We start from the raw sequence: 21,783 nt of genomic DNA on the forward strand, positions 1-21,783 counted from the left end.
TCTGAACAGGATCAGTGTCTTGGACACGATCAGCTTCACTTAGCTTCAGCTCTGGTTACCGAGGGAATGTCATCGGATTCTCAGCTCACACGGCCCCTTCATTCAGCATCATTCAAAACATGGCTGCAGTCTCCTCTTCCTGTTCACTCTAACTCTGTGTGAAAACTTCACCTCTTCATGAATATACAAATATCTATGCAGTCTGAGGCTGTGTTAGAAAAACAGTGACATCTTGTGGCTAAACCGCAGAATGTCAGTCAAAACATTAATTTACTTCCACACAATCAGTGTTCAAACCATGAGAGCTGTTTCCCCATCTCACATCTCTGCTAGATTGGGCTGTTTTTTTTTTGCTGGATTGGGCTGTCCCTTTGCTGAATATCTAGGGGTGTCTCTTTGCTGAATTGGGCCATCGCTTTGATGAATATTTGGGGATGTCTCTTTGCTGGGTCGGCCATCTTTTTGCTGAATATAGGGGGCTGTCTCTTTGCTGAATATATATGGGGCTATCTCTTTGCTGAATATATATGGGGCTGTCTCTTTGCTAAATATATATGGGGCTATCTCTTTGCTGCTCTTTGGCCAAAATATAATTCTTTACTGTTCAGTCTTGAAAGCACTAATGACTTGGAATACACTTTTCATTTTCATGTTAAATAAAAGTGGCTGCACTGAAGAATTCAGTGGGATGTCCAGGGGTAGATTTGGTGGGATGGCCAGTGGACAGGCTCTGGGGAATATTGGTAGTCAGGCCCAGGGGGGGGCACAGGCCTAAATCTGGTTTCACAGGAGATGCTGAGAGCAGCAGGAGCCATAGGCACTGTGTGTGTTTATGGTGCCCATATGGCTAGCTACGGAGGCACCCGGAGGAAAAAGGAGCAGATTGCATCACATCAGGTCTGCCAAAGAGGGGGCAAGGGACCAATCTGTGCAAGATCGTCACACAGAGCAGGTAAATATAACCTCTTTAATATTTTAATAAAATAATCTTTAATATCACTTGAAGGAAAATCACTCCCAATGGGACACAGATGGCAAAAAATAAATGATGGGGTTTGTAACTTTCCCTTTAATAAAGAAGTAGAGCAATTGCACATGACTAAAGTGAACCTGTCATCACTTTGAATAACCTATTATTTATTAGCAAAAATTCTGTGTTTTTTTTTTTCTTTTTTTTTGCTCACACATGATTGGGCATTCAAATGGGTTGATTTACAACAGGTAGATATACTGGGGGAAGCTCTAAAATTAGGCAAAGTTTTGCTGATTTCTTTCATCCAATCATGTGCAAGCAAAAATGCTGTTTTTTTTATTTTTCTTGCATGTTTCCCTCAGATCTAGAGAAACTACACTTTCAGTGCACTAACAAGTGCATTTGGAGTGCACAGCCTATTTGCCTTTAGTAAATCAACCCCAAAAGTAACACAGAATAGCCACGTTTACTAATATTCACTTTGCAGAAAGATCATTTCCTTTACTAGATGAACAGCCTCTATTCCTTTAGTACATCAACTCCATTGAATCAAGCTGGTATGTGGACTATATAGCACCCTTGTTCTTATGCCCCGTACACACGATAAGAAAATTGCACAAAAAATTTCGCGGAACCACTGATCGAACGATTTTCTCTTCGTTGGTGAGCAGGATGTTTAAACCGATAACGATATTGTGAACAAAATAATCCGGTTGAATAACAGAGAAAAATGTTGGCATTTCGCATATGAACTACCGATTTTCTATGCGGCAGTACGAAAAAAATCTATCAAGCGCTATCACGCATGAGCGGAAACAGAAGATGACCCGGATGTTTAGACCGGCTAGAGAACAGCGATAGTAAATTAGAACCACTTGCAGCGCTGAGCGAACTATTGGCGCTTTATAAATACTGTATAATAATAATAATAATAATGTTTATGTCCAAGGAATCTTCGTAAACACGAACGAAAAATCCAAATGTTAAAAGTAGATTGGCCTAATGAGATGATGAATCCAGAATTCTGCAGATTATATTTTATGTATCACTATTTATGTATATAGGTCATGTAATAAACGATATTATACTCATTGCTGGGAATTGTTGTGTATATCGCTCTTTCTGGCCGGAAGGCTACAAGGTCACATGCACACCGCATCACTTCCACTTGTTCGGAAGACGGCAACACTACATATTGCCCGACAAACAATTTTTTTAGATTGGTTAACCTCCCTAGCGGTCTGATTATGTCCATATTTCTGTGTTCAAAGCGGTACTTTTTTTGCATGTAAATATGTTGTTTTTTTATTGTAGGCTGTAATTTTTAGGAATAACTCACTGAAATCTGTCCGAACAAGAGTCTAGTAAACATCCCGGGGATGATAAAACTTGAAACACGAAATCATAAATTATAATATAATAAATAATCATAAAAAATAATAATAATAATAAATGTAATTCAATAATATAATCAAACCAAAAAAACTGAAATTTGAAATATAGCGCCAAGTTTGCACATCGCTGAGCTCAGTCGCAGAATCGTTTTCAGTGTCTGATGACAAATTTCCCCACGAATCATTATCACTCAATTCTGCAAGTGGTTCTGATTTACTATCGCTGTTCTCTAGCCGGTCTAAAACCGCTTTTAACCTAAAGGGACACTTTTTGGTCACCATGGACGTTTCTCAGTTTCCAGGCAGAAAGAACAGTAAAAATGCAGGCAGAGCGCCGGACAAAGCACTCGGGACAAAATGTATGTGAAATGGTTTGATACAGGAATGTTATACTATGTGATTTTAGTGGATTGAGTGAATGTCACTTTTTAAAATTTTTGAATTTCCCGCCAGTTCCGCCTCCCCGTATGTCCCGACGCTCGCAGGGAACGGAACCCGGAAGATGGATGCCGGCATCAGCTGGAGGAGATGGCCGGGGACGCTGCAGGAGGGACATTGCGGGAGCGCAGGACAAGGTAAGTGCTGGAGGGATCCTGGAGCAACACTGCAGGGTATTCCCGAGCAGGGGCTGACTGACCGTTTTGGAAACTCGGGCACTGCCCGAGGGCCCGGGGTCAGTAGGGGGCCCCATGAGATGCCCCTGGTACCTTTTTTCATAGGCTTTTTTGAGTTTGGGCAAGGACACAGGGGCCCCATGATCCCCTATTGTCCGGGGGGCCCCATGAGTTGTCAGTCCGCCCCTGTTCCCGAGTGTATTTCAGGGTTACCGCTTCTGGTACTGAAAGTTAACCCCAAGCTACACTCGGGAATACCGCCAGGGGGGTTAATGTGGGCCACGATTTTGACCAACGAACAAACGCCTCTCAGTCGTCGGATGACCGATTAGTCGATTTTCTAATCATGTATTCCCACCTTTAGTCCTGGTCTGCAGTTACAGTGCAATCGTAGACAGGGTAAATGTAGACAAAGCTATATCTGCACTGGCCCGGCTCTCAAAGCACACAGAAAGCCAAGGTAAGAGGTTATATTTGCCAAGCTGCTCAGAGTCCTCAGTTGGCATTAGGAGAGTTTCTAACTGCAGCAAATAAAACTAGGCAATATATAGAAAAAGTGAAAAAATAAGAGCTACTTGGAGTATGCAGGTGCCCAGAATTGAGTCCATGTGAAAAGCCAAAGTGATGAGTTGTACCTCACTGAACAAATCAATGAAATGTATATATCTCTTCCCACTAGGGCTGACCCTGCCGATCGGAGGGGTAAAGGTTGAATCCTTATCTGTGTCAGTCGCATTGTGAAAGACACAAGTGATTGTCACAGGATCAGGAAACGACGGCTGTCCCGGCATGGAGAACTCATAGCCCCGGAGCTAATCATGTCAAATTCATCCCCTACGTACATGGGTTACCAAAAAAAAATCATTCGCCTCGCCCTCCCATTGCTGTTGATATTCCTCTTCCTCTACCTCAGCATCAACCGGCTCCGTAAGTAACCTTTGGTGTATCTGTTTTGCTATGGTAAGTTCCAGGGACGATTCGTCCAGGGGCCCCTTTAGGAGCTGTTAGGCGTTTTTTTCAGCAGCCCCTGAACTCTCCTTTATGTTTTCCTATGTGTCCATGTACACATCATCCTTTACAGTCCTTTACAGGCAGTTGAGGTTACAGGCACTTATTTGAAAGCACAAAAATCACGTTCAGGAGTAGAATTTACCGGCGTTTCAAACGCGTGTAACCGCGTTTCAAACGCGTGTAACCGCGTTTCAAACGCGTGTAACCGCGTTTGCGATTAGACACATTTTTTGGGCTGGTCCATATCCAGATACCGTCCAGAGCCTTTTTTCTTCATCAAAAATGCATGCACAGCGATTTCCATGTATTCAAATGGACCCGGTACACCAGAGCAGTCAGTTGTAGGTTTGGCGTGAAGGAAAAAAATGGTAGAACGCGCCGCATTATGCTCATGATGGGATCCATAGTGAATACAACCAGAAAAGACCGGTCATCTCAACACATACTGCTCTCTCTGCTTCTGCTCTCTCTATTTTTCACAAAATGTCTGAAATAGTTAGGTATTTACTTTGTGATAGAATGCTTGTGAGCTAAAATGTGGTATTTTATATACAAATGAAATAAATTAAATTAAATTACCATAATAATAATAAATTAAATATAATAGTGATGCATCAACACTGAAACACATACTCATAAAACTGTGTAAATAGAACATTAATAAAAAATATATATTTGTTTCGCTCTCCACAGTGAATTTGTGATAACTTATAAAATTCATTAAAATATAAAATAAATTTAAATACATTTATAGTGTTATGATAATATAATAAATATCATAAAATACTCATTATTACCAACAAATAAATCAATCTTATATTTTAGAGAAATTGCCACATCAATAGTGCAAAAAAGTGCTTTAAATAGTGCTTAAAAAAGTGCAGAAAATATATAACTATTAAATTAATTATATGAAATGATCAAAAAGTCCACTCTGTGCTTCCAATCTTGCTGTGCAAATAATTGTGACGTGAAACTCTTGCTGTGCTGAGAAATAAATATGCGCTCACCTCACATATAGCCAAACTGTTAGGTAAGGCTAATAATGCTTTTTTGTCCTAAAAGGACCAAATGGCATTTTCCATGCTGAGAAGGATATCTCCAGGATCTGATGGATAGACGTACTGCCACCCTTCTCCCACTGGGGGTCTCCCACGCTCCTTCCTGTTCGGGATGTGCCTCAGTGGATGGATGCGGTATACCTCCCCTGGTCCTGCAGGGGTCTATGTACTGCCTCCACCTCTCCGTATATTAAGATGTCATGCAAAGAAATGTGTACATACTGCCTTATCCTTTTTATAAAGTGCTATTATTAATCTCAAAGAATGCGCACTCACACATTAGAATAATATAAATACGCTTTAGTATATGGCCAAGCCCTCTGTCTGTACTCGCCGTAAATCCGAAATGGCGTCATGACGTCAGAGCCCCTCCCCTATGCGTTACGCGACAGTGTCATGTGGCTTCATCAGGAGGAATCAATTAATTGAATTTGATTGAAATCGATTCCCCCTGATGAAGCCACGTGACGCTGTGGCATAACGCGTAGGGGAGGGGCCTGACGTCACAACGCCATTTCGGATTTACGGCAAGTACAGACAGAGGGCTTGGGCATACACTAAAGCGTATTTATATTATTCTAATGTGTGAGTGCGCATTCTTTGAGATTAATAAAAGCACTTTATAAAACCAAAGTGAAACCACTGGGCCCCATACAGTCAACCTGACAAGCCCCCCCCCCCCAAAAAAAAAAACAAAACTTACTATACTTCAGTTATGAATAGACACAGTGAGTGATTAGTACCGATCACTCATTGTGTTCATTCAGGAAAGGAAGGAACATGACATATTTACTGGTCCACTACCTCACTCTCCATTCTGAAGGATCCTGTTGTGTGCTTGCAGTCGCCTCTGGAAAGGAAAGGAGAGAAACTGGCAGGGGTGGGCACACATGGGGGCCTGGGCAGCAGGGGGGAACACAGCAGGGCGGACTGACCATTTGGAAACTTGGGCACCGCCCGAGGGCCCGGGGTCAGTAGGGGGCCCCATGAGATGCCCCTGGTACCTTTTTCTTAGGCTTTTTTGAGTTTGGGCAAGGACACAGGGGCCCCATGATCCCCTATTGCCCGGGGGCCCCATGAGTTGTCAGTCCACCCCTGGTGCACAGGGAGGGTGATGGCAGAAGGGCATTTACTTGAACCGATCCCCTGTATGGCTCTCTCTGCAGCAGCTGAAAGCCAGCGGGAGGGAGAGGAGAAGAAGCCAACTTTCAGCTACTGCAGGGAAAGCCATACAGGGGATTGGTTCCAGTAATTGTCCTCGCCTCCTCACAGTGCCGGTCACCCTCCCTGCCCACATACGATTTACCCAGCTGCCTGTGCCCCCCTGCTGGTTTGGGCCCCATACAGGGGGATTGGTGGTACCCCCTTATCCACAACCCTGGTTGTGCCCATACAAGATCTTAAAAAGGACTGAAGACTCTGCTCACTCCCTGTGACAGCGCTGGGGGTCTAAACAGCCGATCATCAAGTAGCAGTACCTCTTCATAGGAGGAAGGGGAGTGCGTGACTAAAGTACTAGGTATTTTCTTCTTGTGCATGTACTAGGGAAGCAAATGAAAGGTGAGCATGTGAAATAGAAGAGGTACTATACTCACCCCTTTGATGGCCCATGTTTCCTTCCTTCCCTCTGTTCCAGTGCTAAAGCCTACATAAGACTCTTTGACATTCAGCCCTCTCAGGGGTGATAGATACTTGTACCCCCCACTGCATGCTTTTGGTCCATCCTCCAAGCCCTATGTTGCTAGAGAGTCCTGTATTGATGTAGAGGTTGGAGGATGGAACCACTGCATGTAGCAGGGGACACAAGCAACCAACACACCCGGAAGTATGGAATGTTGAAGAGTCTTACTTCTGGCTGCTGGAACAGACAGAAGTTAGGATAGACCTGTGAGTGAGTGGTAAGTATAAAAGATCTCTTGCAGGGTCCCGATGGGAGCCACTTTAAGATGAACCTGTTCCTTTGCCCTGCATGGGCACGTTGACTTTATTGATCTTCATAGTTTTCGTAGGTCATTGACTCAGAAAATACGTAAGCCCATTTGGTGAACAGAGGTCAGGGGTTTTGCATCCTCCTAGAGCAAAGTGATCAGCGCTATCCAAAAGGTCAGTGGTTATGCAGCCCCATAGGACAATGAGGGGAGAATGAAACCTCAACTATAAGCTTTAACCAGTGCTCTGCTGGACACTGATAGAAGTCACAAGACTGCCATATACTGCTGATGAGAAAAGGTATTTAGCAGTTTATATTTACTGAAATAATTGCATTTCTATGTTCTGTGTACTGTGGGAGAACAGATATAGTGAATGCAGGGTCCGGGGAGAGCGGATATAGTGAATGCGGGGTCCGGGGAGAGCGGATATAGTGAATGCAGGGTCCGGGGAGAGCGGATATAGTGAATGCGGGATCCGGGGAGAGCGGATATAGTGAATGCGGGATCCGGGGACTGCAGATATAGTGAGTGCGGGGTCCGGGGAGAGCGGATATAGTGAATGCGGGATCCGGGGACTGCAGATATAGTGAATGCGGGGTCCAGGGAGAGCGGATATAGTGAATGCAGGGTCCAGAGAGAGCGGATATAGTGAATGCAGGGTCCAGGGAGACTGGATATAGTAAATGCAGGGTCCTGGGAGACTGGATATAGTGAATGCAGGGTCCGAGGAGAGTGGATATAGTGAATACAGGGTCCGGGGAGACCAGATATAGTGAATGCAGGGTCCGGGGAGAGCGGATATAGTGAATGCAGGGTCCGGAGAGAGCGGATATAGTGAATGTAGGGTCCAGGGAGACTGGATATAGTAAATGCAGGGTCCTGGGAGACTGGATATAGTGAATGCAGGGTCCGGGGAGAGTGGATATAGTGAATGCAGGGTCCAGGGAGAGCAGATATAGTGAATGCGGGGTCTGGGGAGAGCGGATATAGTGAATTCAGGGTCCGGGGAGAACGGATATAGTGAATGCGGGGTCCGGGGAGAGCGGATATAGTGAATGCAGGGTCCTGGGAGACCGGATATAGTGAATGCAGGGTCCGGGGAGAGTGGATATAGTGAATGCAGGGTCCAGGGAGAGCAGATATAGTGAATGCGGGGTCTGGGGAGAGCGGATATAGTGAATTCAGGGTCCGGGGAGAACGGATATAGTGAATGCGGGGTCCGGGGAGAGCGGATATAGTGAATGCAGGGTCCGGGGAGAGCGGATATAGTGAATGCAGGGACCGGGGAGACTGGATATAGTGAATGCAGGGTCCGGGGAGAGCACATATAGTGAATACAGGGTCCAGGGAGACCTGATATAGTGAATGCAGGATCCAGGGTTTAGTAACACTTTAAATTGAGTGTGTTGACCATAAATATAGGATGGTAATCTTTCTAGCCTCATTATTGAGCATAGTTCCTGAGTCCATTTCTGGAAAGCTGGCGCAAGTGATAAGCTCCAATGCCTGAAAATAACTGGAACATGCTAAGACAAGAAAAAAAAGAGTCTAAAGCCTGGTATACACTATGAGAAAATTTGACAAGCAACAGTCCAATTTTCCACGAAAGTGTGTCATGATGTAGTCGGAATGGTATTGAAATGAAAATTCTTGGCCAACAAAGGCCAACATAACTACGAACTAGCATAGTAGAAAAGAAAGCGTAGGGTCGTTCTATGCTTCTGATCATGTACATTTTTCTCTGTTTGATTATTTCTGTATGATTACTATACACATTCAACAAAAATCAGACATTGCGTTCATTATGATGAAAAGTTTCTAGCTTGCACCCTCAGTTTTTGTCATTCAGAAAGTCAGAATCGGCTGTCCAATGCTCTGTACTAACGATCAGATAATTGGCTCGCCGTTCCTTGGATGGAAATTTACGTACAATTTTCTTATCGAGTGTACAGGCCATCACTCTTTTTTATATGGGAAAGAGTCTCTTTTTTTATACTTTTTTTTTACTGTTTTTTTTTCTGGATCACCAGTATATGATATCATCACCCAAGACCAGGGGCGGACTGACAACTCATGGGGCCCCCGGGCATTAGGGGATCATGGGGCCCCTGTGTTCTTGCCCAAACTCAAAAAAGCCTATGAAAAAGGTACCAGGGGCATCTCATGGGGCCCCCTACTGACCCCGGGCCCTCAGGCGGTGCCCGAGTTTCCAAATGGTCAGCCCGCCCCTGCCTAAGACCCGTATCACCTCACCCAAGGGCCTTTTGGCAATCAGGGAGCTCAGTATTATTTCCTACACTTTTGCTTTTCCACCAATGGAGCCAATTCTTTTTTCTTTGTCTTCACAGCAGATACTCCCCTTTTTGAGTGCATTGAGGATGGGAAACCTTGTGTCAAGACTGAGAATGATGCCCTCGCTCAGGCAGATGAATGGGTAAGCCTTCCCTATGGGTTTACACTCAGCGATGTTTTATTCTGTTGCAAAAAGCAAGAAAAACAGAAGAAAAATCTAAGGCTTATATTTACTTTATTATTGATTCATTTCACTTTTAGACCTCCATTTGTTGGCGGATTTGTTACTTTTAAAATATTAAACACATATATGAGAACTGTTTTAGCTGCCAAATTATAAGTATTTTTGTCCACCTGGTTCTGAGAATTACACAGTTCTGCCGCACAGCACTGCCCTGTCTGGCAGGGCAGAGGACCTGATTTTTCTCTGTGAATGAACAGTGAAAGGAGAAACGGCAGACCGATGAGCTAATTTCTTCATCACTCTGCTCTCTCCTCCTATCAGCATGTACCTTGCACTGCTGATGGGCTCCTTGTGCTGTTAATCTAAGTGCACAGGGCATGTGTGCTACATCCTGGCATTCTGCCACTTCCCTCCTCATGAATGCAGGCAAATCCCTATTGTCAAAATGAAAACCAGGAATGACTGTGTAAATATTGGGTAAAAACATGCCATCCGACACAGTGTTTATAAACATCGTTCAGACCTTTGTTACATTTGTGTCTTCTTTTTCCTTCATCTGCAGATCACAGGTAGGAGCTTCAGTCTGCAAATGATATCAGCTATAGCAACCTGTAAAATTTTTTTTAGTTTTTTATTTGAAAATGTGCTCCTGTTTAACCCCTTAATAGCCTATAGTTTAACCTGACGAGCCCTAATTAACTCCATCACAATCTTCCTTATCTATTCTTTTTCTGATGACTTTTTTTTTACTTCCAGTTTTCTAACCATTATTCTATTTTTCTGTATTCGTTTTGCTTGTTAAAGCAGAGCCTCAGTCTCCACCCACCAGTTTTTTTCTATTAAACCCCTGATTACCAGGGGTTGAATTCCGCACCATATAGATACTCACCCACCCAGTGGATCCAGAGTTGGCCCACTATGATCCTCTTCTGTAAATGCTCAGTCCCATGCCACCATATTTAGGTATGACGTCATTGGTAAACACCAGCATTTCCGGGTTCAGCTGGCCGGCCTACCGATGACGTGCTGCTGGGCCCAGCCCCTCTACCTTCTTTACTCAATGGAGTGACAATGCCTCCTGAGATATGTGACATACATACAAGAGGCAAAGGGTACATAGTACACAGCATTCACCTAGGCTTTCGGTGTGCACAAGGCCTGGCCTAAAGCATTTTCCTAAAAAAGCCTTCTATTTAACTCCTTGCGCCGACGGTACATGAATAAGTGGACTCTTGGTGGCTGGGCCTTGACACCAAGAGGCCGCATATTTGCATATCCAATGTGAACAAACATGTGCCGCGAGAGCATGCTCCTGCCACATTTTCCAGCGCCTTACAGAAATGTCCCAATCGCTACTTGCAATCGGGAGCTTTCCAATCACATGACCGCTGTGACAGCCAATCATGGTGGTCACATGACCCTAAAACCACCTCCCGGCATCACAAAACTCTTAAAGGGCCAGGAAGCGCCGATGCCAAGGGGTTAAGGATAGGAAGGGAGGAAGGGTGGAGAAGTGGGAAGTATGCAGAAAGGGTGAAGATCTGCTTTCATTTTTTGCATTGTTGCATACAAACAAAGCACGACACAAAGTACTGCTGCCAAGTGTACCCAGTCAGGTGAACGGAGTCAAGCTGCGACCACACAAGAAAACATTTTCAGCTGAAAAAACAAAAAACAGGTGTAACGGAACCGGACCCCGACTGCACTAGGGTATATCCGCTTCCCTGTCCGAACACAGATCCACGGACACCACTCGAAGTAAAATCAGGAAATAGACTGCTTTATTTTAACACAGACACAAGATATAAACATTCAAGGGACCAACCCACCTCCCTGCATAATGACACAGGGCGTGGCAAACCAAATCTAGCAACCAGAGACACATCAGCAGACACCCCCCACCAAGCCAATACACAAACACATACATCCCGTAATAGTTTGCTCCCAAGCAAGACACACAATAGAACAATGGGATGCACCACATGGCAGTAAACAATGAACAACCCCTACACCCCACCTATACATGTCTACACAATATCAGGACATTACACCCTGTACCCCTAACAGGCACAGGGTGACTTACACATAGGAGGGATATGGGGAGCTGAGAAAGGGGTCTCCCCACACCTCCAAAGGGGGCTGTGTTCCATGGGCCCCTCACCCAAAGTGACTCCTGTCACAACAGGCATTCAGGAGGCGGCAGTATAGCCTGGTCAATTCCTAGCAGGCACTGTTCTACAGCCCTCTGGAAAGTTATCCATTGTAGATCACTTTTCAGAGGGGCGGTAGAGAGTACCAGTCTGGGGATATCGCTGCTAGCTCTGCCCAATTGTTGATGGCAGTTCTGACAGTTGGCGGTCAGTCGTAAGCAATTGGTCAGAGCTATCAGCGACATCACTGCTAACTCTGCCCAATTGTTTTCATCTGACTCGCAAATTTCAGATTTCAGCCAATGCTCGACAGGTGCGAACGGGTCAGTGGACGTTGTTTTTTTTTTTTATTTTAGCGAGTCGTTGTGACAACAATGGATGACGTCTTTTTTTTTTTTTTAATAAAGGACAGTTTTTTGTTCACTAAGGCTACGTTCACACTAGCGTTGTGTGCAGGCGGCAGAGAGGCGTTTGGGAAGCGTTTTTACCGCTTCCCAAATGCCTCTGCCAATTCTGCACATTACAGCACATGGTGCTGTTCTAATGGGAGCGTTTGCGTCGCGGCAAAACAGACGCCTCTGGTCGAGTCAGGAGGCGTTGAAGCTTCCTATTCTCGTCTATGGTGCCGCTCCGCAAGCGCCCAGCCAGCGTTTGCGACGCGGTTGCGGGGCGTTTGCGGAGCGGTAACACCACTCAAACTGCATTATAGGCATTTGTGGGGCATTATTAATGCTCGGCAAACTCCGCTAAACCGTGCATGCGGCATTTGCGGAGCGTTTGCCGAGCGTTAAAAAACGCTCCGCGAACGCTGGACCAACGCTTGCCAAATGCTATAGGGGCGTTTGGCAAGCGTTGGTAAAACAGCCAAGTGTGAGCGAGCCCTAAAGGATTTTTTCCAAAAGTCTGGTCTCTTTATTTTTTCTCAGTTTTAACCATTTTAGTGAATGGGTAGGGGTACAAGTACCCCTTACTCATTCACAAGAGGGGGCAACATCAGGGTGCCCCCTATTTAAAGGGGTACCCTGAAGCTCATGAGATCCCCTGCCCACAGACCCCAACCATTGGGCAAGGGTTGTGGGGAAGAGGACCTTGTCCCCATCAACACAGGGACAACGTCCCCATGCCAAAGGCATGTGACCTGGTCAGCCGCAGGGAGGGGGGCTACTTGTTTGTCCCCCCCCCTCTCCTGTCCTGCCAGGTCTGTGCTCAGATCAATTTAGGGGGGAACCCCACACTTTTTCCCCCCCATTCTTTCCCTTAAAAGTCCTACCAGGCCTAAAGCGGGAGTATTTTCCCTTTTGTCTTATATAGTGTGGCGTGGGGACTGTGCATTGTGAGAGTGCAGTGCATTGTGGGGTGTTTGGCGGGCGAACAGTTGGTGGTGCCTTCACACTATAACCCTTCAGAGTTATTTTTGATGAGTGCAGGATTGGACCCTGTTTTAAAAATTCAAATTATATGCATCTGTCATACAGTGTGTTGAAAAATGGACCTTGGGTGTCGGTGCCTCTGTACTGTAACTCCTTACATTTACTCTTGATGAGTGCAGGGATTGGCACTGCTCTAAAAAAAAATTGAAATAATGTGCACCTGTCACACTGGTGCGGAAAAATTGGGACTTGGGTGCTGGTGGTGCCTGAACACTGTAACCCCTCACAGTTACTCTTGCTGGGTTCAGGAATGGGTCCTCCTGTTAAAAATTAGGAAATAAATTTGAAATTAGATGCCCCTGTCACACAGGAGCAGAATAATTGGGCCTTGGGTGTTAGTGGTGCCTAAACTCTTTAACCCCTCACAGTTTTTCTTGCTGGGTGCAGGAATGGACCCTGCTGTTAAAAAATAGAACAGTTTATAAAAAAATTGTAATTAGATGAACCTGTCAAATAGGTGCAGAAAAACTGGGCCTTGGGTGTTGGTGGTGCTCTAAACCAAAAACATGGCAGCATAGGCAGTCTTCCAGGGATCCCCGATCCCTAACACATTTACATTAGCATCAGGGGCTTGATAGCTGATGTTGATCCAGAACTGATTCATTTTGATAAATGTTAGCTGGTAAATGGACTCTGTGGACAGGCTCACTGTTTCATCTGTCACAAAACCTCCAGCAGCACTGAATTTCCATTTGGAAAGCATGCTGGATGCAGGTCAGACCAGTCGCTTGATTGCATATTGAGCAAGTTCTGGCCAGTGATCCATCCTCAAGACCTAGTAACCCCGTAGATGCTCAGTTGGAAAGGTCTCCAAGTCTTCTCATGCCCCAAGAGAATCCTGTACCATAGGATACAGATGCTGCCGATGGGTGTTTAACCCTAACAGCCCTGTGCGTTGAGGACTAAAGAATTATTTTAAGGAATCTTCTCCACCGTTCTTCCTTTGACCGAACAAAACCTCAGAAACACGTCAAGGAAATGGTAACCTCCCAGTGTCTCTAAAGATGTTAAACAAATGTTTCTTCAAGGTGTCCTCAAGATGTTTCACCCTCTGCTCCCACTGAGAAGGCAGGATGAGCTCTGCAACTTTGCCATGGATCAAGAAGGGTCGTCAACCAGTAATGATCCCTTTCCTTGATACCATGAATCTTTGGGTACTTTCACAGACTTTGCAGAATCAGGTAGCCCATGCAGCATAAGTATGGGGAGGCATGAGATTCTGAGTCCTCTGGGTCACTGAGGATGACATTGTCATGAAGTACCTCCTCCCAGCCATGTACTACTTGTGGCTGTGTTATGCGGACTGAAAACCATCCCTTGAAGACTGCCATATGTTATCCTCTACTTCCACGCTACCACAATCCTCCTCCTCTTCCTCCTGTCTGTTCTGCAGCCCCGTAGGAATGGTCTCTGCATAAAGGGGGCCTCGAGAGGAAAGGAAGTCCTCCTCTTCCTCCTGTTGTTCTGCCTCAAGTGCCCTGTCCATGATTCCACTTAGCGTGTACTTCAGCAGAAAGACTAGAGGGATATTGTCACTGATGCATGCATTGTCGTGGCTCACCGTCCTTGTGGCCTCCTCAGATGGTGACAGGACAGTGCATATAGCCTTTTTAGCAGCCACAGGCATGGTGAAAAGAAGCCAAGCTACCCTGAACCTGTCCTTGTGCCATACTCACTCAGGTACTCATTGATGGTCCTCTGCTGCATGTGCAGCCACTGCAGCATTGCCAATGTTGTGTTCCACCTGGTGGAAATGTCACAAATGTGTCGGTGGGTGGGAAGGTTAAATTGCAGCCAGCTGAACACTGGCCTTGTATGACCAGCAGAAATGACCACAGACCTCTCTGGCCTGCCTCAGAAGATCTTGTAGGCCTGGGTACCTGTTTAAGAAACATTACACCACCAAACTCAGGATGTGTGCCAAGCATGAAACATGTGTCAAGTGTCCCTGTTGGAGGGCAGAGAGAAGGTTGGTGCCATGGTCACAAAGAACCATTCCTGGCTCAAGCTGTTTTGGCGTCAACCACCTCTGAGCCTGCCCCTGCAGAGCTGACAGAATCTCTGGCCCGGTGTAGCTCCTGTCCCTTAGACAGAACAGCTGAAGCACCACATGGCATCTTTTAGCTTGACTGCTTGTGTAGCCCCTTGAATGCTTAAGGAGCACTGCTGGTTCAGAGGTCAATTCAACAGAAGAGCAGATGCACCTAACTATACTAAATTGCAACCTGCTTCCAGGCCTGTTATCCAGAATGTCCAGTCCAATTGATTTTTAACGCTTTACTGCATCAACTCAGGCACATACAGCAATACCTTCTCTTCATGGTACATAGTCAGTGCAGAACACTCTGTATTAATACACAGAACCAGGGACGGACTGACCATTTGGAAACTCGGGCACTGCCCGAGGGCCCGTGGTCAGTAGGGGGCCCCATGAGATGCCCCTGGTACCTTTTTCATTGGCTTTTTTGAGTTTGGGTAAGGACACTGGGGCCCCATGATCCTATTGCCCGGGGGCACCATGAGTTGTCAGTCCACCCCTGCACAGAACCATCACAACCAGCCATTTCCCAGTTGTTTCCAGTCAGGTGGTTCCACGCACAATGTTCTTCCATCCTAGGCCCCAAAGACATCCTGAACGAAGTTACAGATCTACTAAGCAAAGGTCAGCAGTGGCAAGCTTCCACCTGCTCCCTAGTGTAGTCAGATCTAATTTATCAGTTTATCAAAGGCAGGGGTGGACTGACAACTCATGGGGCCCCCGGGCAATAGGGGATCATGGGGCCCCTGTGTCCTCGCCCAAACTCAAAAAAGCCTATGAAAAAGGTACCAGGGGCATCTCATGGGGCCCCCTACTGACCCCAGGCCCTCAATAGGGGATCATGGGGCCCCTGTGTACTTGCCAAAACTCAAAAAAGCCTATGAAAAAGGTACCAGGGGCATCTCATTGGGCCCCCTGCTGACCCCGGGCAGTGCCCGAGTTTCCAAATGGTCAGTCCGCCCCTGATCAAAGGCAAAAATTTTTTCATTTTGGATACAGTGAGACATGAATAAAACACCTGACAGATTCTCTTTTACTATCTGTGCCCCATTGGGGAGATTTTGCTTCACTTTCTCTCTTACAGGCACAACCAGAAGTAATAATAATCTTACATTTCTTTGTAGACAGTTGTCACCATAACAGGTGTCTCTATTGTAAGATTTCCCCTCTACTGGTGTTCTGGTGACAACTCAAAATGTTGGATTTTCCCTTCACTTTCACTTTTGGTGACAATGGTCAAGGACATAAACGGCACAAAAAACCCTGACCAGTGTTCTATACCATCATCACTCTATCCAAAACAAAAGTCTTGGCCTTTAAAAAGACTTTAACCACTTGCCTACCAGGCACTTATACCCCCTTATTTACCAGGCCAATTTTCAGCTTTCAGCGCTGCCGCACTTTGATTGACAATTGCGCGGTCATGCAACATTGTACCCATATGAAATTTTGATCATTTTTTTCTCACAAATAGAGCTTTCTTTTGGTGGTATATAATCGCCACTGGGCGCTTTACTGTTTGCGCTATAAATAAAAAAAACTGCAAAAAATTTGAAAAAAAAAAAAAGTTTCTTTGTTTCTATTATAAAATTTTTCAAACAGGTATTTTTTCTCCTTCACTGATGTGCGTTGATGAGGCAGCACTGATGGGCACTGATAGGCGGCACTGATGGGCACTGATAGGCAGCACTAAAGGGCACTGATAGGCAGTACTAATGAGGTGGCATGGATAGGCGGCACTGATAGACAGCACTAATGAGGTGTCACGGATAAGCGGCACTAATATGCAGCACTGATAGGCGGCACTGATAGGTGACACTGATGATGGGTACTGATAGACGGCACTGACTGGCATCACTGCTGGGCACTGACTGGCAGCACTGACTGGCACAACCCCTGGGCACTGACTGGTGGCACTGACTGGCAGCACTGCTGGGCTGCACTGGTGGGTGGCACTGGTGGGCAGCACTGGTGGGTGGGCACAGGTGGGTGGCACTGCTGGGCACAGGTAGGTGGCACTGCTGGGCACAGGTGGGTGGCACTGCTGGGCACAGGTAGGTGGCACTGCTGGGCACAGGTGGGTGCACTGCTGGGCACAGGTGGGTGATTTGCTGGGCACAGGTGGGCGGAACTTGCGGGTGGCACTGCTGGGCACCGATCATCAGGGCACTGATCATCAGTGCCCTGATGATCGGTGCCGATCCCCGCTCTGACAACTGCCGGTTCTCGGCAGTACTTTCCTCACAATCTGACAGCGTGAGGAAAGTGCAGCCGAGAACCGACACTTGCATTTCCCTCTGATCAGCGTGTCATTGGACACCGCTGATCACGTGGTAAAAGGCCGCTGTGATTGGCCTTTTACCACATCACGTGATCAGCTGTGTCCGTAGGACACAGCGATCACGGAGATCGCCGGGTGCGCGCCCCCTGGGGCACGCAGGAGAGCGCGTTCTGGGAGGACGTCATATGACGTCCACTCAGAACTGGCCGGCCGCAGTGCAGCCGTCATTCGGCTATCTGTGGTCGGCAGGTAGTTAAATATGTTGACAAAGTCTCCAGAGTGAGGAAAGTAAGCTGAGGAAGGTGCTATCCCCTTAGTAAACAGATACTATGTTCCCATATTGCTTGGTGTATTGGACCTAACGGTTCTGCTTGGTACCTCATGCTTCAAAGCAAACGGATAAAATGTTTTACCATAAGGCAAAACAGCTTCTCATGTGGATCACTACAATACATGAACATCTTGAAATTGTGAGATTACTCCATGGCTGTCAGAAAGAGTCACAAAATTTTGTTTTCTTCCAGCAGGAAAAGGGTTTGGAGTCCTTTAAGGAGGAGTCCTTCTACCTTCGAGTGGTAGAAAACTCCAAGAAGAACTGCAAGGGGAAGAATTTCCAGATCGGAAAAATGTTGCAATCATTTCATCACAGTGTGACAACCAACAATGAGATATTACTGGAACATTACTTAGAGGGATGGAGAGAACTGATCAAGTGAGTTAAATATCAACCCCCCCTCCTGTGGGGTGATACAGACAGAAGGAACTATGAGTCTGTCCTCCTCCTGCAGGGTGATACAGACAGAAGGGGGCTATGAGTCTGTCCTCCTCCTGCGGGGTGATACAGACAGAAGGGGGCTATGAGTCTGTCCTCCTCCTGCGGGGTGATACAGACAGAAGGGGGCTATGAGTCTGTCCTCCTCCTGCAGGGTGATACAGACAGAAGGGGGCTATGAGTCTGTCCTCCTCCTGTGGGGTGATACAGACAGAAGGGGGCTACGAGTCTGTCCTCCTCCTGCAGGGTGATACAGACAGAAGGGGGCTATGAGTCTGTCCTCCTCCTGCGGGGTGATACAGACCGAAGGGGGCTATGAGTCTGTCCTCCTCCTGCAGGATAATACAGGCAGATGGGAGCTATGAGTCTGTCCTCCTCCTGCAGGGTGATACAGACAGAAGGGGGTTATGAGTCTTTCCTCCTCCTGCAGGGTGATACAGATAGAAGGGAGCTATGAGTCTGTCCTCCTCCTGCAGGGTGATACAGACAGAAGGGAGCTATGAGTCTGTCCTCCTCCTGCGGGGTGATACAGACAGAAGGGAGCTATGAGTCTGTCCTCCTCCTGCAGGGCGATACAGACAGAAGGGGGCTATGAGTCTGTCCTCCTCCTGCAGGGCGATACAGACAGAAGGGGGCTATGGGTCTGTCCTCCTCCTGCGGGGCGATAAAGACAGAAGGGGGCTATGGGTCTGTCCTCCTCCTGCGGGGCGATACAGACAGAAGGGGGCTATGAGTCTGTCCTCCTCCTGCAGGGCGATACAGGCAGAAGGGGGCTACGAGTCTGTCCTCCTCCTGCAGGGCGATACAGGCAGAAGGGGGCTACGAGTCTGTCCTCCTCCTGCAGGGCGATACAGACAGAAGGGGGCTACGAGTCTGTCCTCCTCCTGCAGGGCGATACAGACAGAAGGGGGCTACGAGTCTGTCCTCCTCCTGCAGGGCGATACAGACAGAAGGGGGCTATGAGTCTGTCCTCCTCCTGCAGGGCGATACAGGCAGAAGGGGCTATGAGTCTGTCCTCCTCCTGCAGGGTGATACAGACAGAAGGGGGCTATGGGTCTGTCCTCCTCCTGCAGGGTGATACAGACAGAAGGGGGCTATGGGTCTGTCCTCCTCCTGCAGGGTGATACAGACAGAAGGGGGCTATGGGTCTGTCCTCCTCCTGCAGGGTGATACAGACAGAAGGGGGCTATGGGTCTGTCCTCCTCCTGCAGGATAATACAGGCAGATGGGAGCTATGGGTCTGTGCATTGACATTTTCCACTTCTATCTTAGGTTAATGGATTCGATGGGTTCTGTATTCGGCTTTATTTCTCATGAAACAATGACCAAAATCAACATCCTGCAGGGATATCTAGATGGCGAGAATGGGAAAAGCTACAAAACAATCAATTCCATGATAAAATATGAATTGGAGAACGAGGTGGTGAACTTTAAATACCTACCTTCCAATCGCGTGCCCTCAGGCTGCCGAACACTTTTGCGCATGCACAGAGCCCTTAAATGGCTGGAAGTCTTTCTTTACAAAGTGGGCACCAGTCCCGGGCAGGACCAGACTTCAGAAATGTGTGCCGATGCCTACCACAAGACCTTGTCGCATTACCACAGTTGGTTCATTCGGCAGATAGCTGAAGTGGCATTTTTGGCTCTGCCTCCTTTGGACAAGATGTACAAATTAGTATGTGTCCAGGACCACAAGGAAGCCAAAGTTGTCCTCTTGACCACAGTGGATTCCATAGTTAAAGTCTACAACATCACGCAAGAGCTCTATACAATCAATAACATGTTGGACCTACCATGAAAACCAAGTCTGAAGGACATCTATTTTGCTTGAGATAATTTATTTACTTACCAAATGTCCTCTGGCATATGTCAAACTTGGGTGAAGCGCAGGAGCAAGGAGGCAAAAATGTTCTCTTCAAAATGGGATCAGAAGGCCTCTTTGATCAACTGTGGTTTCCTGGCCAAAAGAGGCCAACAATGGATTTTAATGTCAATTAAAATTAACCTGTCATCTCCATCAAATACCTCCAATAAACTTCATATATTTTTATTCAAAACAAGAAGAATTTCAACCACACACCAGGAAGTCCTTGCACATAAAAGGTCATTGCTGCAGATAAGGCTGGTCATAATTTGCTCCTCCATAAGTGGTTGTACCATAGAGTCAGTTCCTTGAGGAAGAGCCCAGATCCTAAACCCAGGCTTTACATAGGGGTTTGGTCATTTACTGCACCCAGGATAATGTTGAACATAAAATATTAAAGTTGAAATCACCTGAGCCTAGCAGTTAGAGGCAGCAGTACCTTAGATCTCACACTGTAGATGTACACCTAAGAGGCTGTAAGCACAGGAATGCCTAGGCACCCTCACTTACCAGGATGTGCGCGGCTACTGTATATTTAAAGGCGGTATTTAAATCTAAGGTACATTTTTAAGTCACAGCCTAGGCACAATTAGGATTTTTAGACTTCTCCTATAACAGTTCAATTTTGGTTCCACTTTAAGTAGGAGAAACAAAAATGAAAGCCCAACTTCAGCTAACACTTTTTACTCAATTTAAGCAACAGTTTGTTCTCTTTTGGAATAAAGTTTTTAATTAAATGAAAAGCTGACCATTGGAAGCAGTGTTTTATGGTCTTTCCCTACCCCTGCAACTGTCACTTTTACTGTATAGCTTGATCTGCTTGTAAATGTGAAGGAATATATAAACAAAGCCATGTGAAATAAAAAAAAGAGTGATGCGACCTATGCCACCAACGTAGTTCACAGTGCATGGGGGACCTTGGGTGCCTAAAGTGGAACTTCATTCTCTCAATCAACATTGACTATTTTTAACCAGTATGCTGCTAGCATTAATAAATACATAGGAAGTACAGTATATCATATTTACTTGTTTTAAACTTTTTTTTTTTACATTTCTTCAGTCACTTCCTAGATTCCACGCCTAGGCAAATGATGTCATACATCCCAGGAGTCTTTAGGTGGTTATGAGGGGTTTTCTCTGCTAAGCACACCCTCCTTCTCCGCATGCCTGAGATAAGGGCAGATGAATTCCAGGAAGTAAAAGTTACATGAATCATCTGCCCTTACTAAAGATGGCCACGGCCAGAAATGCTAGGACATATTTTTCAAGGTGATTGCTCAGCAAAATAAAGCATAGAGACATGAATGGATTGGGGGAGTTAGCTGTGAATATTAAAAATAAATTAAGTAGAGTTTTGGTTTGTAGTGCTCAGATGCAGTGTATTTCCACTTTAACCATTTGCCGCCCGCCCTATGGCCGAATGGCGGCCGGCAAATGTCATCAGCGTTCCGGGTGGACGCTGTATTGCGTCCTCCTGCACATGCGCAGATTGCGCTCCTGCAGTTACCACTGTTACAATGGTAACATTGTACTACTTTGGTCATAGTGAAATAGGAAAAAAAAATCTTAAAAAAAAAGAAAACAAAATTTATTAAAAAATAATAAAAAAAATATATATATTTTTTTTTTCATACTGTCACCAGTCAGTGTCCCTGATCACCGCTGTGCCAGTTATATGATGACGTTGTACTGCACTGGTGACAGTATGTAAAAAAAAAATAGTGAAAATAATTTTTTTAATTTTTTCATTTTCCGAAAAATTATGACAAAAAAAATACAACTTCAAAA

The 21,783-nt window shown here is 46.0% G+C and overlaps 1 protein-coding gene across 2 annotated transcripts; it reads left to right on the top strand.

Moving 5' to 3' along the window:
* Positions 1 to 3,715: 3,715 nt before the first annotated feature.
* On the top strand, positions 3,716 to 20,879 carry GLTPD2 (glycolipid transfer protein domain containing 2). 2 transcript variants are annotated; one of them, XM_089689337.1, is made up of 4 exons: positions 3,716 to 3,908; positions 9,333 to 9,418; positions 17,884 to 18,071; positions 19,404 to 20,879. In XM_089689337.1, exons 1-4 carry the CDS (start codon positions 3,800 to 3,802, stop codon positions 19,927 to 19,929), a joined length of 909 nt encoding a protein of 302 aa, XP_089545463.1. In that variant the 5' UTR covers positions 3,716 to 3,799; the 3' UTR covers positions 19,930 to 20,879. The 2 variants fall into 2 exon arrangements, with proteins under 2 accessions (XP_089545463.1, XP_089545464.1); XM_089689338.1 differs by having other exon boundaries at positions 9,336 to 9,418.
* The last annotated feature ends 904 nt before the right edge of the window (positions 20,880 to 21,783 follow it).

Source organism: Staurois parvus, unplaced genomic scaffold, assembly GCF_062004578.1.
Source record: "Staurois parvus isolate SC_StPar_1 unplaced genomic scaffold, SC_StPar_1.0 ptg000470l, whole genome shotgun sequence".
In the NCBI taxonomy this organism is placed as follows: domain Eukaryota; kingdom Metazoa; phylum Chordata; class Amphibia; order Anura; family Ranidae; genus Staurois; species Staurois parvus.